The sequence below is a fragment of the Hesperophylax consimilis genome, chromosome 3 (genome assembly GCF_061612785.1).
Source record: "Hesperophylax consimilis isolate HC1 chromosome 3, BYU_Hcon_1.0, whole genome shotgun sequence".
Classification (NCBI taxonomy): Eukaryota; Metazoa; Arthropoda; class Insecta; order Trichoptera; family Limnephilidae; genus Hesperophylax; species Hesperophylax consimilis.
Window position 1 is genome coordinate 36,824,777 of NC_142838.1, and position 24,145 is coordinate 36,848,921.

The window sequence follows — 24,145 nt, forward strand, 5'->3', positions numbered from 1 at the left end:
CCACATTAATTTGTTTCTTTCTTGCCTTTCAAACCCCATTTTATGCAATTATGAAAATGCTGCATATATGTATTAAGCATTCTATTAAAATTTTCTATTTTTAGTAATGTAGTAAGAATAAAGAATACAAGTCAAAAACAACAACTGTTCAGGAGAGCGATATCTAATTTGTAAATTGTCATTACTTTGTATTGGGGCGATTAAAGTAACAAATGACTATTTTTGAATGAAATATATTTTTGAGATTTTTTTATTTTGATACCACGTATTGTCATCAAAATGAAATAATCTAAAATTAATTATTTTTCACTTGTAATCTTCATACCTAGCACAATCTATGAAATAAATAGACATTATTTTTATCAAATTGTAAATACTTTATTACGAAATTCAATTGTTTTTATTTAATACAAAATTCCTTTGGCAATAAATATATGGTGGAAAACATGGCATTGCTGATGGATTCTTTTCGGTAAATAAAACTGATTAAAAATAGAATAAAAAATATCAATAAAAATTAATCATTTCTTTAGTTAGACTAGAGGACATTAATGTATATTGTGTTTTAATGATAGTGAATGAAACAAGCGAAAATATAATAATAAAATGGCGTACAAACAAAAATGATGAGATATTCACGAGTACAATGATGATTATATCTTCTCCTTGGGTTTAACGATTTTCTTTCTGGGAGGTGGGACAGGCGCGTCAGCCCCCTCGCCGTCTCCTTCCACTTTCACCTTGGGAGTGGCAGGAACCTTCTTGACCATCTTCTTGACCTTTGGTTTAGCCGGTGCCTCCTCGCCTGGAGTCACCGGCGTGGAGGGCTCCTCTCCCTTCGCAACTTCTGCCTTCAGGCTTATGTCCACTGTGGGCGCGGGAGCGGCAGTCTCAGTTTTCTTCACTGTTTTTAGTTTAATCTGACAAGTGGCCGTTTCTTCAGGTGCACCTGCATCAACAGTGGGTTTTGGACTCGCCAAATCAGATTTTTCAGAACTGTCTGTTTTTTTCATTGTTTTAAGTGACTTAATCGGTTTTATACTTTCTAAATCATCGGGAATAACGATTTCGGCTAGTGTTTTTGAGGGGATTTCTTTTGTTTTGATTGAACATACTAATTTATGTTCTGGTACAGCATCGGGAGTTTTGGGAGCTTGATTTTTGATCTCTACTAGTATTTTAGTTTCTGGTGGTTCTGCGGCATCTGCAGTAGGTTCCACTGGAGTTTTTGGTACTACCCTCTTGACTATTTTCTTAACCATTTTTTTTGGCTTAGGAGGGTCAGCCAGGACAAGTTCTGGTTCTAGAGTCTTGGGTTGCACTGTAGACTCAGCTACAACAGGTTCTGGCTCTGGAGTCTTGAGTTGTAGTTTAGGTTCAGCAATAACAGGCTCTGGTGTCTTTGGTTGTAATTTAGGTTCAACAATTGGCTCTGGAGTTTTGGGTTGTAATTTAGGCTCAGGTTGCACTTCAGGTTCAGCAACAGCAGGTTCCTTGGGTTCAACTTTAGGCTCAGCAACAACAGGTTCAGGAATCTTGGGCTCAACAGTAATAGCAGGTTCTGGCTTTGGAGTCTTGGGTTTAGATTCCGGTGGTTGCATGGGCTGCTTGGAGGGGAGGATTCCAATCTGAGCAAGAGACACGAGAGCCGGGATGGGCGGTGTCTCGGGGATAGCCGTGTCTACGGATAGGTCCTGGACGTTCTGCGGGAGAATGGGTGCGATGGGCGATGACACGGGGGGCGTTGCAGATGTGATGATGGGTGAATATAAAGCTTCTTCGCTGGCGATGATACTTTGCGCTATTGTGGCAGCATCTTCGTGCTCACTTTCGGGTGTTAGTAATTGATCAACTTCAAAGGCCGGCTTCAGATGACAAACAAGTTTTTCCATTTGCTTTGGAAGTGGGGCACTGACGGCTGGAGGGGGGATTTCTCCAGATCCTGATCTTGATCCTGCCTCCACTTGTCTGTTATCTCCTTTCTCTTCTGCCGTAGCTACACAAGACACGGGTTCATTGTCATTATTGGTTCCATACAAAAAGGTTCTTGATAAGGCGTTTAGTTGATGTTAAGGTTTTCACAACATGGAACAAGAAGTGTTAGAGCCTGGAACAGAGTTAATGGAAAGAAAGCTACAGTGTTAATCATACAAGCCAAGAGATAAGGTCAACTGCACTAGATCATAGAATTACATAACAAGCTGAAATAGAAGCCAACACCACTACGCTGAGAGGAAGTCTTAAAATTACAACAGCATTAGAATCAATAATATTGTCACTAAATACAGCCAAAAGATAGTATATGTAGCCAAGGAAAGAAGACTTCAATGATAGAAACAAATAATATGATGGACTTCATTTAAATGCATCCTCCTGCTCCTATTGCTCTCATAGACAAAAGACGCACAATCTTAAAATAGATGAAATGATGCATCAAAACATATATTCTGCCCTTACGTTGAAGAAATGCACATCTTATTTGTTTCATAATTGTTTACTGTGTCAAATTTATTTACTAAATAACATATGTACATGCTTTTTTTTAAACCATGTGCAATGCTATGTGTAAAATAATTTTTAAAATACTACTTTTCTTCAAATAGAGAATTTGACAAACAGAATTGATTTAGTGTTTTTTTTTCATCAATGTCCTATAAGTGTTTAAGTAAACATGGCTTGGGCATTGAAGCTAGAGGCTAAGTGGTTAATTTTTGAGCTTATTATCAATCGGTAGCCAAGGACTAATGAGGCGACACTTCCTTCATTATTATTCAATGTGTTGAATCCACTGATTAAAGCATTTTGTATGTAATTTAATATGTATAACAGTGAAAAAATAAAATTATGAACTGTTTGCAGCTACAAAATGGCCCTAGAACAGCAGATTAAAGTTTGAAAAATAAAAGTAAATGCATTTCTTGAACAAAATAAGACCAATCAAAACATAAATGGTATATTTTTGTGCGTTTTTCGCCTTTGAGTGGAGTCATGCTTGTAAAATAATCTAGTGGTAATAATACTACATCCAGATTAGGTTATTGTCATTTTGTGTTTGAAATAATAAATAAAACTATTACTAAAAAGAAGACAACATGCCAAAAAACAGTGATTGTATTTTGTCTACGATTCCTCTGATTTCAACAGAGGATTAGTAAAATTGCTGTGGTAAATATTATACATTTCTTATAAATAGTTAATTCTATTCAATTCAACAAATCTACTACATGCAAAGTAAAGAGAAATTGGTTTTCTTTACAAATGATAACTTTGATACAAAAATGAAAATTCTGAATCACAAATCAAATTGTTTTAATAAAACCAAAGAAGTGTTGTTAAAAGTTGTACATATTTATTTTAAAAAAACCTAATGAATCATGTGAAATAAAAAATCTTTTTTAATAAGCAGAAAGAAAGGTCGTAATTTTTTCTTTGGTTTCAGTCGAAAGGTTAAAATTCTACCTGATTTGGTTTAAACTTAAAACAATAACTTGGACAGGGACATGTTTAATAAACAGTTTGAAAGCAAAAAGAATGAAGTGCAATCGATACAAACTACGTGATGAGGTTGTTTTAATAATGTAATATCACAGCACTACTTGTAAATAAAATGTATGTAGTTTATTGCAATGAATATTCTACAAAACTGGATGGTTTCGTTTAATAAAATGAGAGATTATCCCTAATCGAGATGTAGCATTGGAAGCAGTATATACAGTGAGGTTGTGAGTGGGAGGAGCATGCACCGGTCACCTAGAAGAAGAGTAGAGGGGATTGCGTAGGCGGCGTTACCTGAAACTATCAAAGCTGCGTCTCTCGGGCCGCATCCTCGGGCGCTGGATGGGATAATCAAATCCAATATTTATTTTACATCAATAGAGGGCGCATTAAGTTAACAGAAAGTTAAAGGTGGCTATTCTAGTCTCTCAGCGGTCACTCAACTCGGACAAAATATCGGTCACAAAAAAAACTTCATGCTCGTGTAGAACGGAGTGTTAAGTTCACATGTGCACCTAAAAGGCAAACAAACCGGCAGAAATCAACTTCAAACGGATCCTCGAGGGTTTTCATCCATGTAACATTTCATCGCGGTTCAGCCAAAAGTCACCAACCCACACGCACAAGATTCGAGATATCTAAATTTTAATGTCTATTTGAATTTTACTTTTGTTTTCGATAATGAATGAATGCAAATCTTGGAAGCAGAAATGAACTTATACTTCCCGGCATTCGATCGGATAAACTCGGTAGATAGATTTGATGTCGATGACAATGCATTCTATCAACTTTTGGTGTCAATCACATACACGCATTTCTCTAAAATCGGACGACATTACATAAGTTAATATACAAAATAATAGTTAAATGCGGGTAGATAAAACTTTTAAATTTCCATTAAACAAACTTTAAAACCGTGTTTTAAAGTTTATGTAATATACTTTAGCTTTCAAATTTGCAATATCTCAAAAATGTGTGTTGTGGTTTGGTGACTTTTGTCCGAACGACGACGATTTGTCGATTAAAATTGTTTGCCTGTTGAAGTGTTTGATGACTTTGCCTTTTAAGATAAATTATGTCTCTACTACATCTGAAAATTCTTCTCACAATTTTGGTATTATTTCAAGCTCACAAACATTTAGCCACAACAAGTCAAAGATTAATAAAAGCGTACAAACCTTGATCCTTATCGGTGCTCACCACCGAGGGAGCGGATGAGGTGGAAGAGACCGTGGACCCAGAGGAGACCGAAGAACCGCTGGAGGCCGTGGAGGATTCGATGCTGGACGGGGGAGCCGGGGTCTCCTTGCTCTCTTTAGGCTCTTCCACTGGAGTTGGTTTACTAACGGGTGCTGCTGGGACAGGGGTCGGCGCTGCAGCGACAACAGGGGCTGGTTTCTCCGCGACAATAGAAGCTGGTTTTTCCGCAACAACGGGTGCCGGCTTTTGAGCTACAACGGGGATAACGGGGGCCGCTTCGGGGGTTGGCTCAGCGGTAGGGCCGGAGAGGGTCTGGGCGATCTTGGCCCAAATGTTGTCGAAGGCATCAGCCCCCATGTAGTCAATGTTGCCGGCCTCCCATCCCTGGCGCCGGAGGTGCTCTTCCATGGCCGGGACTTGAGAAGAGGAGCCCAGAGTCAGTTGGGACAGGGCTCCAGCCACACCAGCCTGCAAACACATCATCACAAAAACAACGTCAGTGAGGAATAACTATGTGTAATTTTAACCTTTTTGTCATTAAGGTATTTTATTACTTTGATTTGACTAACTAGATTTTATTACATTGATTTGACTAACTAGATTTTATTACATTGATTTGACTAACTAGATTTCAATATATTCTCCAACTGTACTGGGTTTAAAATAAATTAGACGAATAATTATCCTATTAGCCTGACAAAATACCTGTAATTTCATAAAATTTCATGTGCATACATCGAAATAGATTTACAAAATTTGATTAAAAGAAAACAGACGAAGAAAAGAATTAGATTAGAAAATAAGGTAAGTAAAATAATACAAAACTGTTATTTTTGTGATTGTTACGCTACATTATTTTTGCATCGTGATCTTGAAATCCATAAAATAATATTATCTGTATAGTGTAGGTTTTTTGAATTAATATGCGTTAAGTTAATAATCTACAAAATAATAGTTTTTTAGTATTATTTACGTATATAATTTTACAGTGGTGATAGGGGTCCAAAGTGCTCTACATAGAAAAAATATTATTGACAAAAAAGGAAGGGGGCACTAAACATAAATTAATATCTAAATGTGTTTGGTGGGAACTGATTAATTCAAAAACCTCGATCACACACCCCATAAGATAGTTAATAACATCAATTATAATACATATATCATTGAAGAAGAAGATAATACTAATAAATCTAAACAAAACATGAAATAGAACAAGACGGTCACAACTTAACAGGCGTCTTAAACCACTCACCTGTCCCGGTAAGACAAGAGATTCTGGGTTCGATTCCTAGTTGTGGTTGTTATCTTTTTATTTTTCTGTGCCTTGTTTTCATGTTTTGTTTAGATTTAATAATATCATCTTCTTCTTCAGTGATATATTACATTGATGGGCAGTGGCGGCTCGTGACTTTTGGATGTACTAGAGTGCTAATATTACAAAAAATGGCATTATTAATGTTGTAGCTAAAAACGATTTTTTTTCGATTTGTTGTGTGAAGATATTCAGGAAATCCGTGCGGCGCACGGCCAAACTGAAATTTCCTGAAAATCTTCATACAAAAATTGAATTTAAAAAAAAAAAAAAAAACGTTTTCAGCTACAAAATCAATAATGCCATTTATTGTAATATTAACACTCTAATACACCATAAAGTCACGAGCCGCCACTATTGACGGGTATAACCTCAAAATAATAAAAGTTGTTCCTCAATTATAATAACTTTAAATTTCAATTTGAAATAAATAATGTTTTTTTCTTTAACAATTTATTTTCCACCACTAAAAAAATAAGTAGCAACAACAACTGAGAAATGATTTTATATATGTTTAATAAATAATTATTGTTTTCTACTCCGTTTCGAGGATATTTCATGGAGTTGTGATTGCTTTAAAAGCAAGAGGCGCTCCGACTTGCAATCTCTTTGGAACGAAAAAAAACTTTATTAATGATTTCAATCATTTTAAAGTGCAAATACATAGGAAAATTAGCAGAGGTAAGAAAATTGTTAAAAGTTTGGAGTAGAATCCAACCCAAAAGTAGTAGAATGTTAGAAGGCGCTAAAGAAAATAATAAATACATTTTAAGTATGAAGCAAAGCGGGAAAGGAAAAATTTTGAGATGAAATTTGAAAATAAAACACAAGTCTATTTGGAATCAAACCGCAAACCTCCTTCTCCAACACCTATGTAATGTATGTATATGTACACAGCGGGTATATTCTCACTTCAATAATAATGTAAATGCAGTGACAATGTTTGTGATCGAGGTTTTTCAATATTCGATGAACAAACTATAAGGGAAAATGTTTTCCAATATAGATGAAATGAGGTAACCCATTTGCATCCAGGTATCCTCGCATTCCACATACAGAGTTTGTTTGCATTTTTGGTGCCCTAAATATCTGGGCTCAGTATATAAAGGTTAGTTTCAGCGCACGCGTAGATTTCCAATGTGATAAGTTGATGGATTCGTTTTGCACTCCGATTCCGTACTATGTAATAAAGGTGTGATCTGGGCCGCAGATGCAAATGGGTTTATGGTGATGGGAAGTGCAGCGCAGGGGACCCACCTGATCATCCTGGGGGGCGTGGGGTGGGGATGGGGGCGGGGAGGGGGGGCACGGAGGCGGTGGCGGGGTGGGGGGTGGAGTGGGAGTAGGGGGCGCCTCGTGGGAGCAGCGCTTGCCCCTTCGGTCCATTACTGTTCTGTGCAGCAAGTAGAAGTTGTCGTAGGGATGACGCGGCCGTACCTCTTCCACTGGAGCCCGCAGCTCTTCTTCCGCCACTGACTCTTCAATGGCATCTTCTTTAACATCTTCCACAACATCTTGGTCATATATGATGGGGTGTTGGTGTTGGCAGTCGTGCCAACTGTCTGTTTTGCTATTGTCGGTATGCGAATACGTCTCGACGTACTCTATGGTTCCACAGTGCGAGCTTCCGGGGCCGCAATTTGAGATGTCGTCCTGTGACATCGTGTCAGTCCTATCATCTCTATTATCAGTTTCGCTCTGACTCTCATCTTCGGGAGTGTACTGTTCGTACCAAGGTTTCGTTGTGTACATCTGCTCAACATATTCCCGCAAGAGATAGAGGTTTTCTTCTTCTTGTCTCTCCTCCCCCTGTGGTTCTGTGGTTCTGGACTGCGTGTGGGGCATGTGGGAAGTGTGGGGCAGGACCTGGTGTTGGTGCGGGGACTCCTGGCGGCAATGCGAGGGTGGGGGTGGTACCGGTGCCGGTGTGAAGTGCTCCCAAGGATCCACAAAGTGGTGCGCGGCGTTCTGGGGCTGCTCGGTGCTGGGGAACGGAGTAGGGAGGAGGTGGTGCCATGGGAAGGGGGAGGGCTGGTTGGGCGGAGGGGGGATGTAGAGGGCGGGGCTCGCTGCACCACACTGCCGCTGGCCCTACCATGAACGCAACCAAAATGCGCATGCACAAAATACAAGTGTATTAACAACAGGGTTAGGCAACATTACAATATGAATGCTTTTAATGCATTGACACACTTACCATATAATGTTGTTGTTTGTTGCTATAGTAAGTGTAAGTGTCAAGTTTAGAAAATTAAATTTTTCAAAGAAAGCAAGCCCTTTGTGGTGTGTCTTTATAAAGTAAATATATCAATTTTGTTTTTAAACCACCGTTTATTAATATTTTAGACCCTAACCAGTTATCAATTGTACTCTCAAGCTTTATCAAGGATGTATAATTTATTTATTTTTTATTAGGAACATTAACAGAAGATAATAAATAGTACATCGACCACTCCCATGTAAACTATTGTGTCTTCAAAACTCCAACTGTTGAAGAGAATGTTTAAAGTTTATTTTTATCACTGTAATTCCAAATATTAACGGATTAAAATTTTACATGAAAATGAAAATATGTGTACAAAATTTAGAAAAGTGATGAAAAATAAATTTTAAACTGCTTTCCCCAATAATCGGGATTTTTACGTAAGTGGGGTCGACATATTGATGAAGCAAAATAAAAGTAAGGTCATTAATACATTTACAAAAAGTTCTCATCATGCGTTCAGAGATAAATAATTATCTATAAAGAGAAGAAAAGAAAAAATAAGACTAAAAAGTGCAAATTTAAGGATACTAACAACTTTTGCTATAGTAAACCCATTTAAAATTTGAGGAGAGTTGGAGAATAGGGAATTGAGTGAAAAATATTATGGCTTAAAAAACATATACATATTCATATAAATGCACAAACGCTGATTCTGAATAAATAAATTTTATTACAAGTAGAATTAATAGATTGTCATTTAAAAATTATTAAAACCGTGAGTCACTCAAACGCCCTCTGATTGGTCGGTGGGTTCTGGAAACACTTAACAGGTTCACTGCCAGCCTTGGAGAGATCAGGCTTGGAAAACTCTAATGTGTAAACTTGGATAACTCTGTCACCCATAATAATATTTGACTAATTTATATAGCGCCGTTTTTGTGAGGAATCACCTCAAGGGCGCTGTATATTTGCTATAACTTTAGAACTAAAGTAGGTAGTCAAAAACCGCGAGCGGACAATAATTTTTAGTTCATTCAAGCACAGTGTTTAAAAAATATTTTAAACACTGGTATTTAAGTTAGAAGGTGAACATTGGTAATAAAAAAATTGACAGGAGGTCCTTACTGATCATACCATTTTTGTTATACAGACGACACATGCGAGAGAGAAGGCTGAAAAATACTATATGCATTGCTGTTGAATGTTTTATCTTTATACTAATATACATAATATTATCAATTAACATAAAAGCAGGGTACAACTGAAACCTGAGTGTCAAAAATATGAAAATATAGTGGTACTAAATCAATTTTACTGTATTATTATAATTATTGGTTTAAATATAATTTTACTGTTACTGTTTAGTTGTCTTGTAACCAGTGGCGGCTCGTGACTTTTGGGTTACTAGAGTGCTAATATTACAAAAAATGGCTTAATTGATGTTGTTGTAGCTGAAAACGATTTTTTATTTTTTTTAGAAAAATTGATTTTTTGTATGAAGATTTTCAGGAATTCCGTGCGGCGCACGGCTATACTGAAATTTCCTGAAAATCTTCATACAAAAAATTGATTTTCGAAAAAAAATAAAAAATTGTTTTCAGCTATAACAACATCAGAAATGCCATTTTTTATAATATTAGCACTCTAGTACACCCAAAAGTCACGAGCCGCCACTGCTTGTAACCTGACAATATTTGAAAATCTCCTACTACCACCACAGTTAGCGGAAAATGTTGATTGTGTTGTGATGGACGACTTAGCCAGCCGAGGAATTGAACACACAACGCCTGGGTGGAACCTAAACGCGATGTCAACTCAGCCACCGACCGTTACATTAATACTTGGAATGAACATCGATAATTAACTGTATTTAAGGCGAAGCACTATGAAGTAATGCAAAACCGTGTGTTTAGATTGGAAAAAATGATCGCTTGGAAATATTTTAGAAGGTGTAATTAAATACTGCGACTAGAAAAAATCTTGGCCTTTGAAATAATCGAGAACTTTTTTATGTCTTTTTATAATCCCAGAAAATAATAAAGTATCAGGCCTATAAAAACTGACTGACTTTTTTGGCAATGCTTTTTTCTTGCATAAATAAAAATAGGCGGCTGGTGTTAAGCGGGAATTTACACCTTATGGCCATCTACATAAGGAGTGTTATTGTTAGCGGCATGATTCCAAATGTTACACGGCGTGGTGCATCGCCTTAAATAAACAATATCACGAGTGGCAGTGAAAAATACAATTTAAATTAATTATTCATGTTCTTCAGCAGTTGAATTAATAAATATACACTGTCTCCTTAAAAAGACATCCTACACAGCATCGCTAAAAATGACCAATGTGGAGTGTTGTAGGTAAATGAATGTGTGAATAAAATTTATAGAAAGATGTGTCAATGTTTTAAAATCGTTCAATTAAGTGCAGTCCACAAAATATGTGCATAATCTAAACATTAATTACTTCATGCGTTGGGGGTTCTTCATAGGGGATATTAAACATTTTATTTAAATGATCTAAATACTTCACTTTCACACGTACAGAATGATTTAAACACAAAATTACATTTCAATATTCATGGATACATATTATGCAAAATTATAAGATATACAAGAATATGTACAAAAATTATATGTGATAAAAAGGTTTTAGAAAGAAAAAAAGCAGAAAAATGCATTAAGAAGTAAAATGTACAAAAGCTAAAACAGTTTAAAAAAGATATTTGTATCTCCTGTTGCCGGGTGACAACAATAAGAATCGTCAACAACTTACTTACCATTTCGTGACAGTCACATTCTGACCCACAGTAAACTACGCTTTCTACGTTTCCTAAGTTTCCTAGGTTGGCTGGCTGCATAGAAATGTTCAACTGGTCTTTAAAAGGTCCAAACCGATGACTGAACTCAAGTCATGCACATTCATCCAAAGCAAAGGAAACTCTATACTTCTCGCAATACATACCACATACATCCACCACAAAACAAACCACTGCGGGGGATTATTACTAAGGTCATATAGATACTAATGTTATTGTGGCAGGAATATCGCATTACACTCTTGCGGAATCACCGTATTATTATTTTTAACACAAAACACACTCAAAAGGTTAAAAATGGTTTAATTAAAACTTTAAAAGCATAAATGTTATAAGTAAAATTACAGAGACACCTGATATTGACAACAAAAACCTTGTCATTACAAACTTCCATTGTCATATTAAAATAGTGAATGTACAGCTTGGCATTTAAATATGTAGAAATTTATTCAATTGGAACTAAAAATGTTTATTACTATGGCAACACCATTGACGTTTATTGTTTTTTGTTAGAAATCCATCTTGAAGTTTTTTTTCCGATAACTCATTTGGAATAACAGATTTACTGGGTATTTCAGTCTGAATTTCGAGCGAGGAAGCTCGTGTCAAACTTGGAATATATTTATAAATAATGTACTGTTGAAAAGATAGTTCATTCTGTTAACAAATAATATTATTCATTTAGTTACAAGAATAATGCTCAAGAGTCCCCCCAACTGCTCCAGTGGAGCCAGTGAGACTATGGCATCTTCAATTGGGGTATGTTGTGAGGCTAAAGGTAGTGGGTAGAGAAAGGATAAGGGGAGGAGGAAGTTGGGGGAGTACCTGGCTATTCAGATTTCGTCACCAGACAAGGTTAAAGCCATTTCAAGCAATTCTTAAATTCTGAATGGTGGTCTTACACCAGGGCGATACTGAGAATATCTTCCACTCTGGAACGTGCCACAAGTATACTAATTATTTTATTAAATTGTGAAATAAAAGAAATTCATAAAAAAATTTTTACTTGCGCACGCCGGGATTTGAACCCGCGACATTCGGATTACTAGTCGAGAGCCTAATCCCTCGACCACGACGGAGACCGTCACTCTCCGTATCCGTATCTATCAATATTTATGTCGATTTTGAAACAATTACGGCCATGTACTATTAGATTTGAGGTTATGTTCTACATTGGATTGTCTATTTGTAAACAAGCAATAACATCCAACGGAAAAACATTACTTATTTAAAAAAAAAATATATTTTATTTAAACTTTTTTGATATATTTAAAAAAAATATATTTATTTAACATCTAATATATTAAGGACGGGTTGTTTCGGAGAATTTGAACAATTCATCAAATTTCAACGTTCATTTCCGGGGTCTGTGAAAGTCCTATGCAAGTTCTGTTAATATATCATTATAGGTTATTGGCTAGACAGAACTGAAATAAAAACAGAACTTGAAAAAATCTTTCGTGGAACTGGAAAATGAACGTTGAAATTTATGAATTGTTCAGATTCTCCGAAACAACCCGTCCTAAGACTATTTCGTATATATAAATTTCAGAAATACCAAAAACTTGCCTTCCTATGTAATTTACCTTTCTTGCAAAGAGTTGAATAATGAAAAAGAAATAAAAAAATTATTTAAGAATATATGATGTAAAATCATCTCCTTTTGGAAAGTAAACAACAATTTCAGAAGATTGTTTGGTTAAAGTAAAAAATATTCACTTGGACCATTGTGCTTTTTTTATCTTCATACGAACTATCTTGGTGTTGCCATTGAAAATCTTTCAAACAATCGCAGTTCCCTCATTTTTAATCTTTTATTAAATAACAAATGACAAAGTATCCTACTAGATATTACAGAAGTGTTTGCCTCACATGTTAGTGCTAGATAATAAAATTAATATCATAATTCTGCAGCATTCATCAGCTTGTCCATACTGTATACCATATAATTGACAAAGAGAGACACACAGAAAAATGAGGTTAGTGACTTCAGCGCACTTACCATGGCCACATCGAGGATGGGGTGCACGTTGTTGGTGAAGATGTCCCACCAGTGCTGAAGCGGGCCTTGCAGGGAGCCAGAGTCGTTGACGGAGCGGGATTCCCAGTTGTAGGACTGCAGCCAGGGCTTCAGGGCTCCGATGAAATGGACAATCTTCATATTGTTGCCGTATCTAAAATTCAAATATTTATTAGTGGATGCACTCAAATAAACAGTACAAACAATATATCTGTGCAAGTGGCCAAAATCAGAAGTTAAATACACCTACGAATTTTTTATTTGCACTGTACCTACAGTTTTTTATATGCATAAAATTTTATTTGTGACTATGTACAGTTTGCGAAATTTTAAGAGTGCATATTAAACGTACAGTAATCTCTCAGTAATCCACTGCTCTATTACCCGACAACCACTATAATCTGTCATTATTTTTTGATCGGTCTGATCTAGTCCGCCACGTGCCTAGACTGGAGGGCCATGATTTGTACACCAACTGTACACTATCTTACTCTAACACACTCAGTTACTATACGGCCGTCTAGCTTGCTCGAAGCTGACCATTTTACCACCGGGGTCCATGATTTATGTTTTAGACATTTCCATTAGCCAGAGGTGTGTTCTAGCGACGTTTTTTGTTTGAATAAGTTTACAACATGCCGTCTTCTAGAAAGCGTAAAAACAAAACAAAAAATGGAAATTTTAAAAAGATCGATAGCGGTATTTGTTCTTACGAAATACCTTTTTAATTTTGATTATATTTTGCCCGCAAGCACTATAAATCACCACATTCACTATTCACACACATTGGACACCTAATGGAAGATTAGTGAGAGAGTATTGTATTTGAAAAGTTTCAATAACCAAGTGTACATACATACTTTTTAGGCTGCATAAATTTGAAAGCAAAATTGGAGATTTTGGTGACCAAGTGAGTTTTAGAATTATTTATTTGTATTTCATTCCTTTCTTTTGTTCGTCCCTGTCCCGTTACAGTAAACACTTTCTACCAGAACAGAGACGAATTAAACAAAATATCACTGTAATCGTATTTAAAAATAAGTCAGTAAATTAGTAATATGAAAGCTTTAACTTACTGCTTAAGCGCAGGCAAGTAGGAGTAAAATGACGTAGAGCAAACATTGTAAAGGAAAGGCAGATGTTTACTAATGTCTCCGGTGGCCCAGCTCGAGAAGTACTGGTTAAGGAGGCCCTGGTCCCCTCCTGAAATAGAACAAATTTAAATATTAGTATCGTGGTCAGAAGGTAAAAATATCGCTGACTTATGCAGACGCAAAGTCTGTTTAACACATAACACAATAGAGTGAGATCTAAAAAATTTACAGCATCGATCTCCTGCTCTCTGGTAAATGGGCAAGAAACTTAAACTTACTTAACCCTATTGCGCTGGCTAAAATTCCCAGCAGACCGCCATTCTTTACTACTACTTGTGTTTTGCAAAATTATGTTTTTATAAATTGTGCCATATTGTTGTATACACGGTGTCCGGAAACTCGTAGTACAAGCGGGAAACTGGAGAATCTACACCACATGGGGAACCCAAAAAAACATAAAGTTTTTTGATTTGAGCATTTTCAAAAAAAAAAAAAAAAACCAAAAAAAAATATTTTTCGGCTATTTTAGGGTTAAAGTTTTTTCTGGTGTTTAGGGTTGAATAACAGATGTTTTAACCCTGCAGAGCAGAAATATTTTATGATTACACCGGGTTAAATGAAGGGTGATTCCAAAATAATGCTTCAAATCCGAGTTTCTTCATTTGTTTTACTTTCAAATAGTTTTAATCAGTTGGGTACTTTGATCTTCAGTAATAATTTATAAGAATTTGATTAAAAAAAAAAAAAAAAAATCAACTTCAAACTCGATTTACTCGATAACGAAAGCTCAAAAAAAAAAAAAATATACTACAAAATCGACTCCAAATGTGATGTAGATTCACCAGTTTCCCGCTTGTACTACGAGTTTCAGGAGACCCTGTATATTGTTTTATAATTGTCTTTCCAGATATGTAATGTGTTTATATAATAATGAAAATCGTATAGATCTATCCTATGTAGTTTCGCCAGGATAGCTACTTATATTCACTCACTAATGTTATAAAAAGAAAATATATAATATTTATGATGTATTTATTATTCCCAGTGAGTTTAGAAAACTCATTTCGTAATGAAGAAATACGAAAATTTTCCAGCTTCCTTCCTCCTTACAGTTTTTTCCTAACAAAACTGCTGCAGATTCAGGCATTCCAAGAAAGCGCAAGAGTGGAACTTCCTTCTAGAGAGTTATTGCCAAAAGCATGAGAATGAGTCATTCGTGTAGTCTAAAACTGTAGTCTTCTGCACCATGTGACGCTCTACCGTAGCTCTGTTGTTTTGTGTGCCTCTGAGGTTGCGTTCACCGCTTTTATCACCACATCATGTCTTTTGTAAAACAGCTTTCATGTGCAGCAAATTGCTGCATTTTCATTTTCAAAATTGGAATGGACGTGTCAAGAATTCAGACAAGCGATAAAGTACCTACCTTTAGTATAATATTTTGTTGATCAGAAAATTATTTGAATACTGTATGTGAAATGTCTATTTCGTTTGTTTAAATTTCTTAGGGTTAATTAATTTCGTTTTTTTAAGTTAATTTCGTGATTTTTAAAGGGTCTGCGTTTTTCCATTTTCGAGAAAGTGTTATTTACTAACATAATATCCTGTGATTTTTACGGGTCCGGTCAAGTATAATAATAAAAAATGTGATATAAGACTATAGACAATAGAAAAAACGGGATAAATGGCATGGAAGTGTATGTCTACTGTCAAAGTATTGGGCTATCAAAGTTGGTGGAGCCAGTGAAAGTTATGCATTTGATGTGTAGGTAGAATCAAAGGCTCCACAATGCGTAAATGCAATCTGCAGTATTATGGGTGATCGATGTTTGCGACACTGACACAGTTTCAATTGTCTATTATTTATTTGATTAGTGACTAATATGTAGGTATATAGAATTGAGCAAACCATCAAAGCTGCCCTTTTCTTTGGCGTAGGCTATGAGGGAGTCAAAGGTTTCAGTGGAGGGCCGGTACACAAATACCCCCGAGTTGAAGCAATCGGGCCAGCCGACGTCAGGGGCGGCGGACAGCTCCTCCCGCTCAAACAGCTCATCGCAGTTTTGGAGAACCTTAACAGAGACACAACGAATGTTAAGTCTTAGGAATAGGTACAGAAATAACTATTTCATACATGGTGTCCAAAAACTAGTCATACAAAGTGAAACTAGTGAATCTATATCACATTTGGCGTCGATTTTCGAGTAAATTCAGTACAAAGTTGAATTTTTTACATGAAATTATAAAAAAATCAGTTGCTAAAGGGGTTACCATCAGCTGTTTATTGTCTTCTAAAATGCATTGGAGATTAGGAATGATTCCAAAAGTTTTTTATAACCCTTTAAGTTGCGATAAAAAAAGTAAAAAAGTAAAAAGGTCAAGTTATAAGTGATGTAGATTCATAGTTCCCCGCTTGTTTTACCGCTACGAGTTTTCGGATAAAGTGCATATAAGTTTGGATGTATGTATGTTTCGCCAATTTCAGTAAAAATTGAGAAGTTCATTAACGCTTCATTCGAAGCTGTACTGCGAGTGCGGTAATGCTGCTTTCACAACTGGTGATATAAAGATAACTCTTCGCCCTGTCTGTAAAAAGGAGGTTTATACAGGGTGTCCGAGGTAAAGTGCACTAACTTCGAGAAGTGATTTTACATGATGGTAGAAGTAAAAAAGATAATTAATTTTTTTCGAAATTCCAATGTTCATTTTCTCGTGCAAAAATATTTTTCCATTGAATATTTATTTTCCCTTACGAACAATTCATCTGTTTTACCTAAAAACTACCTTAAAACATCAGAATTTCAATAAAGTTATTTTTCTTGTTTACTTCTAAAATCATGTAGAATCAACCCCCGAAGTTAGCGCACTTTACCCCCAGACACACTGTATCAACTTTACTCCAATCCATAACCCCGGTTTTGGTTTAATGGGAGCATTCAATGGTTGCTGCTAAATCAACTCGGAAAAGCCATAAATAATATAAATTATAATATTACTTTGGCTCTAGTGCTAAATAATGATTAAATTAATATTATAACTCATTGCAGCATTCACCAGATAAAATATATAGGCAAGAGACAGAATTCCATGCTACTCCATTTTTTTAAATACAATAAGTGTATACATTTTAAGCGATACAGAAAAACGGACATACTATTGTATTTAAAATAAATTTTATTATCTCCTTACTTAATTTTCTACTTATAGCAGTTTATCAGCTGTGAAATTATTTTTCCCAGTGGCTAACCTCATGATATGCCACAATATTGGTCGTATAATCGCTTCACATTTGGCAATAAGGTCAATGTTAGTAACACCACCGATATGATCCAGTATTAATCAAAAGAATATGCATAATTAATTGTTATTTCCTCTATTTCATTGATAAATCTAAAATAACACACAAGTATTATATAACCAGCGTGCTTCTTTAATGAGAGTTCAATAAGTTGCTACACAAGATGAAATGGTACAAAAAATTCACATAATTTATCGTCATTCAGTGTGTAATACCGCAAAAGTGACAATTTTTCCAAAATGATATTTTAATCCGATTCGATTCATAATCATCTCTAAGTTCATCTACAAAATGCCAAATACAGGGTGTATCGGCACGTACCAGACAAACTTTAACCAGCTATTCCTTAGCATATTTGGAGTAAAAAATCTTATGTGCACTTTGCTGTCCGGTAACGTTTTTTTTTAATAAAAAATTTACTATTCATATTTTCATCACATGTCACCACTGTTTTATCCTTTGTCAAAGTTTGAAAATCCATATGGCAATATTTTATTCGAATTCCATTGAATAATGCACGTGTGTACCTTTATTGGCGCACTTTTACAATCACAACGAAATGGCACGGCACCATTCGTCTCATTTTTAACTATTATTATTTAGTGTGTACGAAAGAGCGAAGACGCTTTTCGACATACTTGCTTATAACAGCTGTTGAACACGAAAAGCAAAGCCAATGACAGTGATGTAGTGTGGAAATTTTAAATTTTTTTGTTTTTAATTGAAAAAAAAATGCTACCGGACAGCAAAGTGCCCATAACATTTTTTACTCCAAATGTGCTAAGGAATAGCTGGTTAAAGTTTGTCGGGTTAGTGCCGATACACCCTGTATTTGTCAAAATTAAATTTTTTTTGGACATTATTATTACTGCTTCCAAGAACAATATTAAATGTGTCATTATTTCTCTCTCTATAAACAATTTTTTTCCCGTCACATTCGCGGTGTTCCAGGCCATAATGTCAAATTTTGTTACCCTAAATTATTTTTATTCCCTTACAAAGGAAAAAATAATATTTGATCAAAGTAGGATATATACATCCAAGCTTATAGTATTACATTATCAGCTTAGAGAGAGCCATTGAAAAAACTTAAATTTTTCCCGCTTAAATAGTCAGTAAGCTGTTCTAGGATATCTTGCACGCCAATTGATAGCGTAGTAGGTGCACTTGGCAGAATTTCGTCAATTCCTTCATCACCACCTTAAACACTTGTTTGTGATAAGCACTCCCTACAAGAGATTAATAGAATATCCTACCAGGGTGTCAGCATCCAGGAAGACGCACTTGGAGTATTGCGTGAGGCTCCAGCAGTGCAGCTTGGTGAAGGTGATGCCCAGTTCGGGGCGTGCCAGTAGGGCTAGGTGCGCCGCGTCTCCCGAGTCCAGCACGTCTACGCTGATAACCTCCTTAAACACTTGGGTTAAGCGTTCCCTACCAGACAAAAATTCATATTCAGAGAGATGTTAACAATTTTCTTTGAAAGACTGACAAATCTGTTTTATTTTTGTTTGTATGATGATTATTTTAATACTAGTTCACATGAAAAATCACAGGATGTAACTTGACTTGCCAACTTGCCAAGATGAAAACTGGAAAATTTTGTTTCTACAGAATTAAAAAATAATACACAATTCAAACATAGAATAGAATAAAAAATAGTCTGGTGGTACTTTATCAATTGAACGGATTTGAAATTTTCTTATTCCAATTTTATGCAAGCACAAACAAAGTAAACTATATTGTTTAAGGCGATGCACTACGTCGTGTAATATTTTCAATCGAGCAGCTATCAATAACACACCTTACGTAGATGGCGATAAGGCTTAAATTTCCGCTTAACACCATCCACCTGTTTTGATTTATGCAAGAAAAAAACATGGCCAAAAAGTGCCTTTTATTTTATTTTGTTCAGGCACAAATATAATGTTTTTCGATAATTTCATAAATAACTTAAATTGCCACATTATAAAATAAAACCACAACCGAAAATGGGTTCGTAAGTAGGAGATTTTGAACTTTAAAGCAGTTTTCATAGGCCTTATACATTATTTTTTCTGGGCTTGTAAAGACTTATCAAAAATACTCAATTATTTCAGAGGCCAGGATGTATTCTACTCGCAGTATTTATTTAAAGCTTCTGAAACATTTCTAGGCGACCAAATTTTCAAACCAAAAACACATGATTTTGCATTACTATGTAGTGCATCGCCTTAACTGTTAGTGGAGTTTTTAAACCTATAGAAAGTGATTGAATTGAAGATTTACAGAAGAGGTTAACCCTTCTCAAATATATCTCATTTTTTATAAACTTTTATTTATGCTTTTATGTATACATATATTTATAAAAAAGATGCAACAATTAATTCAAATATTATTTGCCTCAGTTTGTCATACTTTTTATAATTTTTGAAATGCGGCAGTCTATTGCAGGGGTACAGTTTTAGCAGCCAAGAGACTTGCAGCTGAGTCAATATTTGACCCACTCTTGTAAGTTGCTGTTGTTACGCAGAACATTAAATTAAAATTTAACATTGTTTCTGACAATTAAAAAAGTAACTATCATCACATCTCTTTATGTGGCAATAATTAATATTCTTATTTTTTTAATGATAAACTAATGTTTATAAGACGAGGTTTTTTTTATGCATAGCACAAAGGATAACAAATTATTATAAGCAATAATTAGTCGCTTGAAATATCCATACAAATTGAAAATATCTCCCGAGTAAAAATAAATGCTTCAGACGGGAATTGAACCCGTACCTTCTGATGTACAGTCAAGTGCTCTGAGACCACTAAGCTACGTCGGCTTATATCCAACACGCCAAATAATTCAATATGTACTAGTACTTTAATCAACAATTACTGCTTGTTATATTTTTTCACCTGCAAACAACCGGTAAGTTAATAACACGCTAACTGAAGAACGCTTGAAATAAAAAAAATAAAAAAATGTAATAAGATATTATGAATACTTAAAGCATATGCATAGATTCACTCAGAAATCACTTTTTAAAAGTTATTTACATTTACTAAAAAGCAATAAATTAATTTTGGTTCTAAATGTATCAAAATTTAAAACGAAAATATCAGCAACATCAATTAATTAATTGTCAACTCTGTGAATCCTTTCCATGGCAGAATTCAACACAAAGTTATTGTTATACATGAAAAATAACAAAAATTTGATTTTAATTAACCCAAAAATTCCTAAACTTTACAGCCTATTAAAAATACATAAACTGAACAAACCTATTAGGCCAGTAGTCTCTAATTGTAATGCCCCAACTTTTAAATTAGCGTCAGCTATCAATACTGTAATTAATAATGCTAATATATTTCAACCAACATACACAGTTAAAAATTCGTTAGAATTAGTTAATTATCTAAAGGATTTGGAAATTCCTAATCATGCTATGTTGGTTTCTTTTGACGTAGTAAATTTATTCCCTAGTATTCCAATAGAAGAAAGTAAAACCATCATCAATAATTTGTTAAATTCATCTAACTTACAGAAAGACCTTATCCATGACCTCATTTTATTTTTCGAAGTTATTTTTAAACAAAATTATTTTCAATTTAACAATACAATTTTTAAACAAAAGGATGGCTTGGCCATGGGGAACAGTACGAGTCCTTTGATTGCAGACATTTTTATTAATAATTTAGAAAATAAGATTTTTAATAGCGGTGCCTTGTTACTTAAAAATTTATATTGTTGGAAGAGATATGTGGACGACATTTTTTGCATTTGGTTAGGAACAGAAAGACAATTGAACATGTTCTTAAACTTTTTAAATAAAATACACAAAAATATTCAATTTACATTAGAAATAGGTATAGATAAGAGTTTAAATTTCTTAGATTTAAATTTAACAATAAAAGGTAATAAAATAGATTTTAATATTTTCCGTAAAGATACGTACACTGATATTGTCATTCATAATTCATCAAATCATCCCTTTTCTCAAAAAGTCGCAGCTTTCCATTCTATGCTTAATAGATTAATTTCGATTCCTTTGTCGGATCCTAATTATATCTCAGAATTAAATATCATAAAACAAATAGCATCTAATAACGGCTATCCTAATAAATTGATAGATGAAATACTAAATAAAAAAATTAAACATAAATTCTTTAAACTTTATATTTATCCTATTTATAAAGATACAAACAAACAATGGCGTAGAATTCTATTTGTAGATAATGATACTTCCAAAATTGTAAATAAAAACATCCCCTTCACTATTCAACCGGCGTTTTATACGAATAACAAATTAAAAAAATATATTCTTAATAATAAAGATATTGATAGTCAAACTAAAAAATCAGGTGTTTATAAACTCAACTGTAATGATTGTAATTCCTTTTATATAGGAAAAACTAATAGAAACTTTGAGATCAGAATTAAAGAACATCTTAGGGCTTTAAAGGGAAACTGTGAATCAGAATTTGCGGATCATTTATTAAATAACGACCATACTTTCGATATTAATTCAGGTTTTAAAATACTACATTCTGGTTACAAGGTATCTCAAATCAATAATTTTGAAATCCTAGAAATAAGAAAACACGTGAATATGAAAGCAGATATTATTAATAAACAAAAAATTTTTATAAACCCCATTTTAAATATTTTCCCAATTACCCGGTCTTTCCCGTCTAATGACATTTTAATTCCTACTTTGAATAACCCTCCCCCACTCTTACCCCTCCCCACTCCTTCTACCTCTTCTTTCTAGACCTAATTTTAATTATAACTTTAGTATACTTGTGCTCCTGATGAAGTGAACTTGGTTCATGAAACATGTTGAGATTTTGTATCGAAATAAAGTGATGTAAACAATGTTATTTGTGTTTTAATAAAAAACAAAGTTATTGTTGTGAAACAATATCTTTCATCTCGTATGCTTCGGGGGTACATATAATGACAAAAAATTAATGGCATCAGGGCAATCCCATCTAGATTTAACAATTTTATTCAATAAAAAAGATCAAACATTTTTCGCCATTCTTATAATTTCGATAAATTGAGTATACTTCGTAAATTCATAAAAATGATTTCATTTATGGAATACCAATTTTGAAATGAATAAAGTTTAAACATTTATTTTGATTTGTAAGATTTAAGTGAGTTAAAATGAGGAGATCAAATGCATGAATTATATTTAAACTGACTTCTAATCAAAGATGTGTATAGTTATTTTATGGTTTTTAGTTTATTAAAGTCTTTTGCGATTCTGAGAATAAATCCAAGCATTGTAATCCTTTACTGGTAATAGTTGTAATATGATTCAAGAAGCGTAATTTGGAGTCAAAGATAACGCCAAGGTCGTTGAATTCAGAGAGTTGAATAATAAGGAGGTTTTTGATCTTTGGAAACTCATCGTTTGGCAATTGTCTATATTTAGGTTTAATTACGAGGCACCATTTATAAAGTTTTTTTAAGTTAATTAGGAGAATCAAACAATCGAATAGAATAGAAGAAACTGAATGTTATCGAGAATTAAAGAGATGTCATTAATAAATAGTAGAAATAGAATTAGTCCTAGGTGGGAACCTTGGGGGACCCCACTTATGGCAAAAAGTGTAAGAAGATGTGGAGATAATTTTTACAGATAGTTTCCTATTTGACAAATAACTTCTCAGCCATTCGAGAAACTTCCCACTTATTCCCAAATGTTCTAACTTTTCCATTAAGATGAAATGAGAAACATCAAAGGCTTTACATAAATCAGTTTAAATCGAGTCAAATTGGTGACTCTTTGACAGGGCACAATACAATTTTCGTAAAGCAGTAAGTTAGATGTCGTAGATCTAACTGGCATAAAACCATATATCATTGCATTTTTTAACAAATGGTTAGGACTTGTTAGACGTTAAACAAGTAAAGTACTTACTTCATTATAGGTGTTACTTGCGGAGTGACAAGTATGACTAGGGAGTGAGCTGTGCTCGCCCTCTTCAGGGAGTGAGCCAGGACCAGCGCCCCGAGGCAGTATGAGTCATTGGTGGCTAGCGTCACCCAGGCACAGCTTTCTGCAAATACAAACAACACACAAACCATAAGCACAAGTATTATCATAATATAATCAAATTTCCACAATACATTATTCTAGCATCCAGACAATTTTATTTTTCTCTAACTCTAACCCCACTTATCCCCCTAAACTGTGTGTTCCCGCCAATAGCCATGATGCCAAATTGTTTTAGTTTAGTAAGTTAAAAAATGGAATGCATTCAAATAATAATGTAAATCTTAGAAGTAGGTACCTGCCCATAATTTCGCTGCAGTGTTGATTCGATTAAAAATGTTTTTCAAATTAGATACTCATAATATGAATCTAAGTTGGAACCAACTAAAATATTAGGCTACAGAAAACACACTTGCCAATAATCTATCCCATTTTCTCGAAAGCTGTTAGATGGCTGTTAGTAGATTGGTGATAATTCGGACTCGATTTGACAAGCTTCAAATTTAACGATTCTTTCCATTAATAAACACATCCCACGAAATTACGTTTAACGATTTAATAGATAGTCAATGGCGTCAATACTAACACGTTCCGCTATTAGAGATCGCGGGCATATTGCGCCTTCCTTAATTTATTACGCGGAATATAGCAGTGCCAAACCAGAGAGCAGACTTTCCATAAAGCCATCAAAATTAGTTTTTCCCTCGAAGGAGAAAGAAGACGCGGGAAT

The 24,145-nt window shown here is 34.6% G+C and overlaps 1 protein-coding gene across 1 annotated transcript in view; it reads right to left on the reverse strand.

Annotated features, from left to right (window-relative positions):
* Positions 1–401: 401 nt before the first annotated feature.
* The window catches only part of Gyg (glycogenin 1), an 81,493-nt gene continuing 57,749 nt past the window's right edge, over positions 402–24,145 (reverse strand). The window contains exons 2-9 of the mRNA XM_089650612.1: positions 23,341–23,479; positions 18,697–18,871; positions 16,052–16,214; positions 14,128–14,254; positions 13,034–13,205; positions 7,265–8,098; positions 4,674–5,163; positions 402–1,996 (exon numbers count right to left, since the gene is read on the reverse strand). Of these exons, the coding sequence (XP_089506738.1) occupies positions 654–1,996; positions 4,674–5,163; positions 7,265–8,098; positions 13,034–13,205; positions 14,128–14,254; positions 16,052–16,214; positions 18,697–18,871; positions 23,341–23,479 (3,443 nt within the window). The 3' untranslated portion in view covers positions 402–653. The remainder of the gene's footprint in view (positions 1,997–4,673; positions 5,164–7,264; positions 8,099–13,033; positions 13,206–14,127; positions 14,255–16,051; positions 16,215–18,696; positions 18,872–23,340; positions 23,480–24,145) is intronic.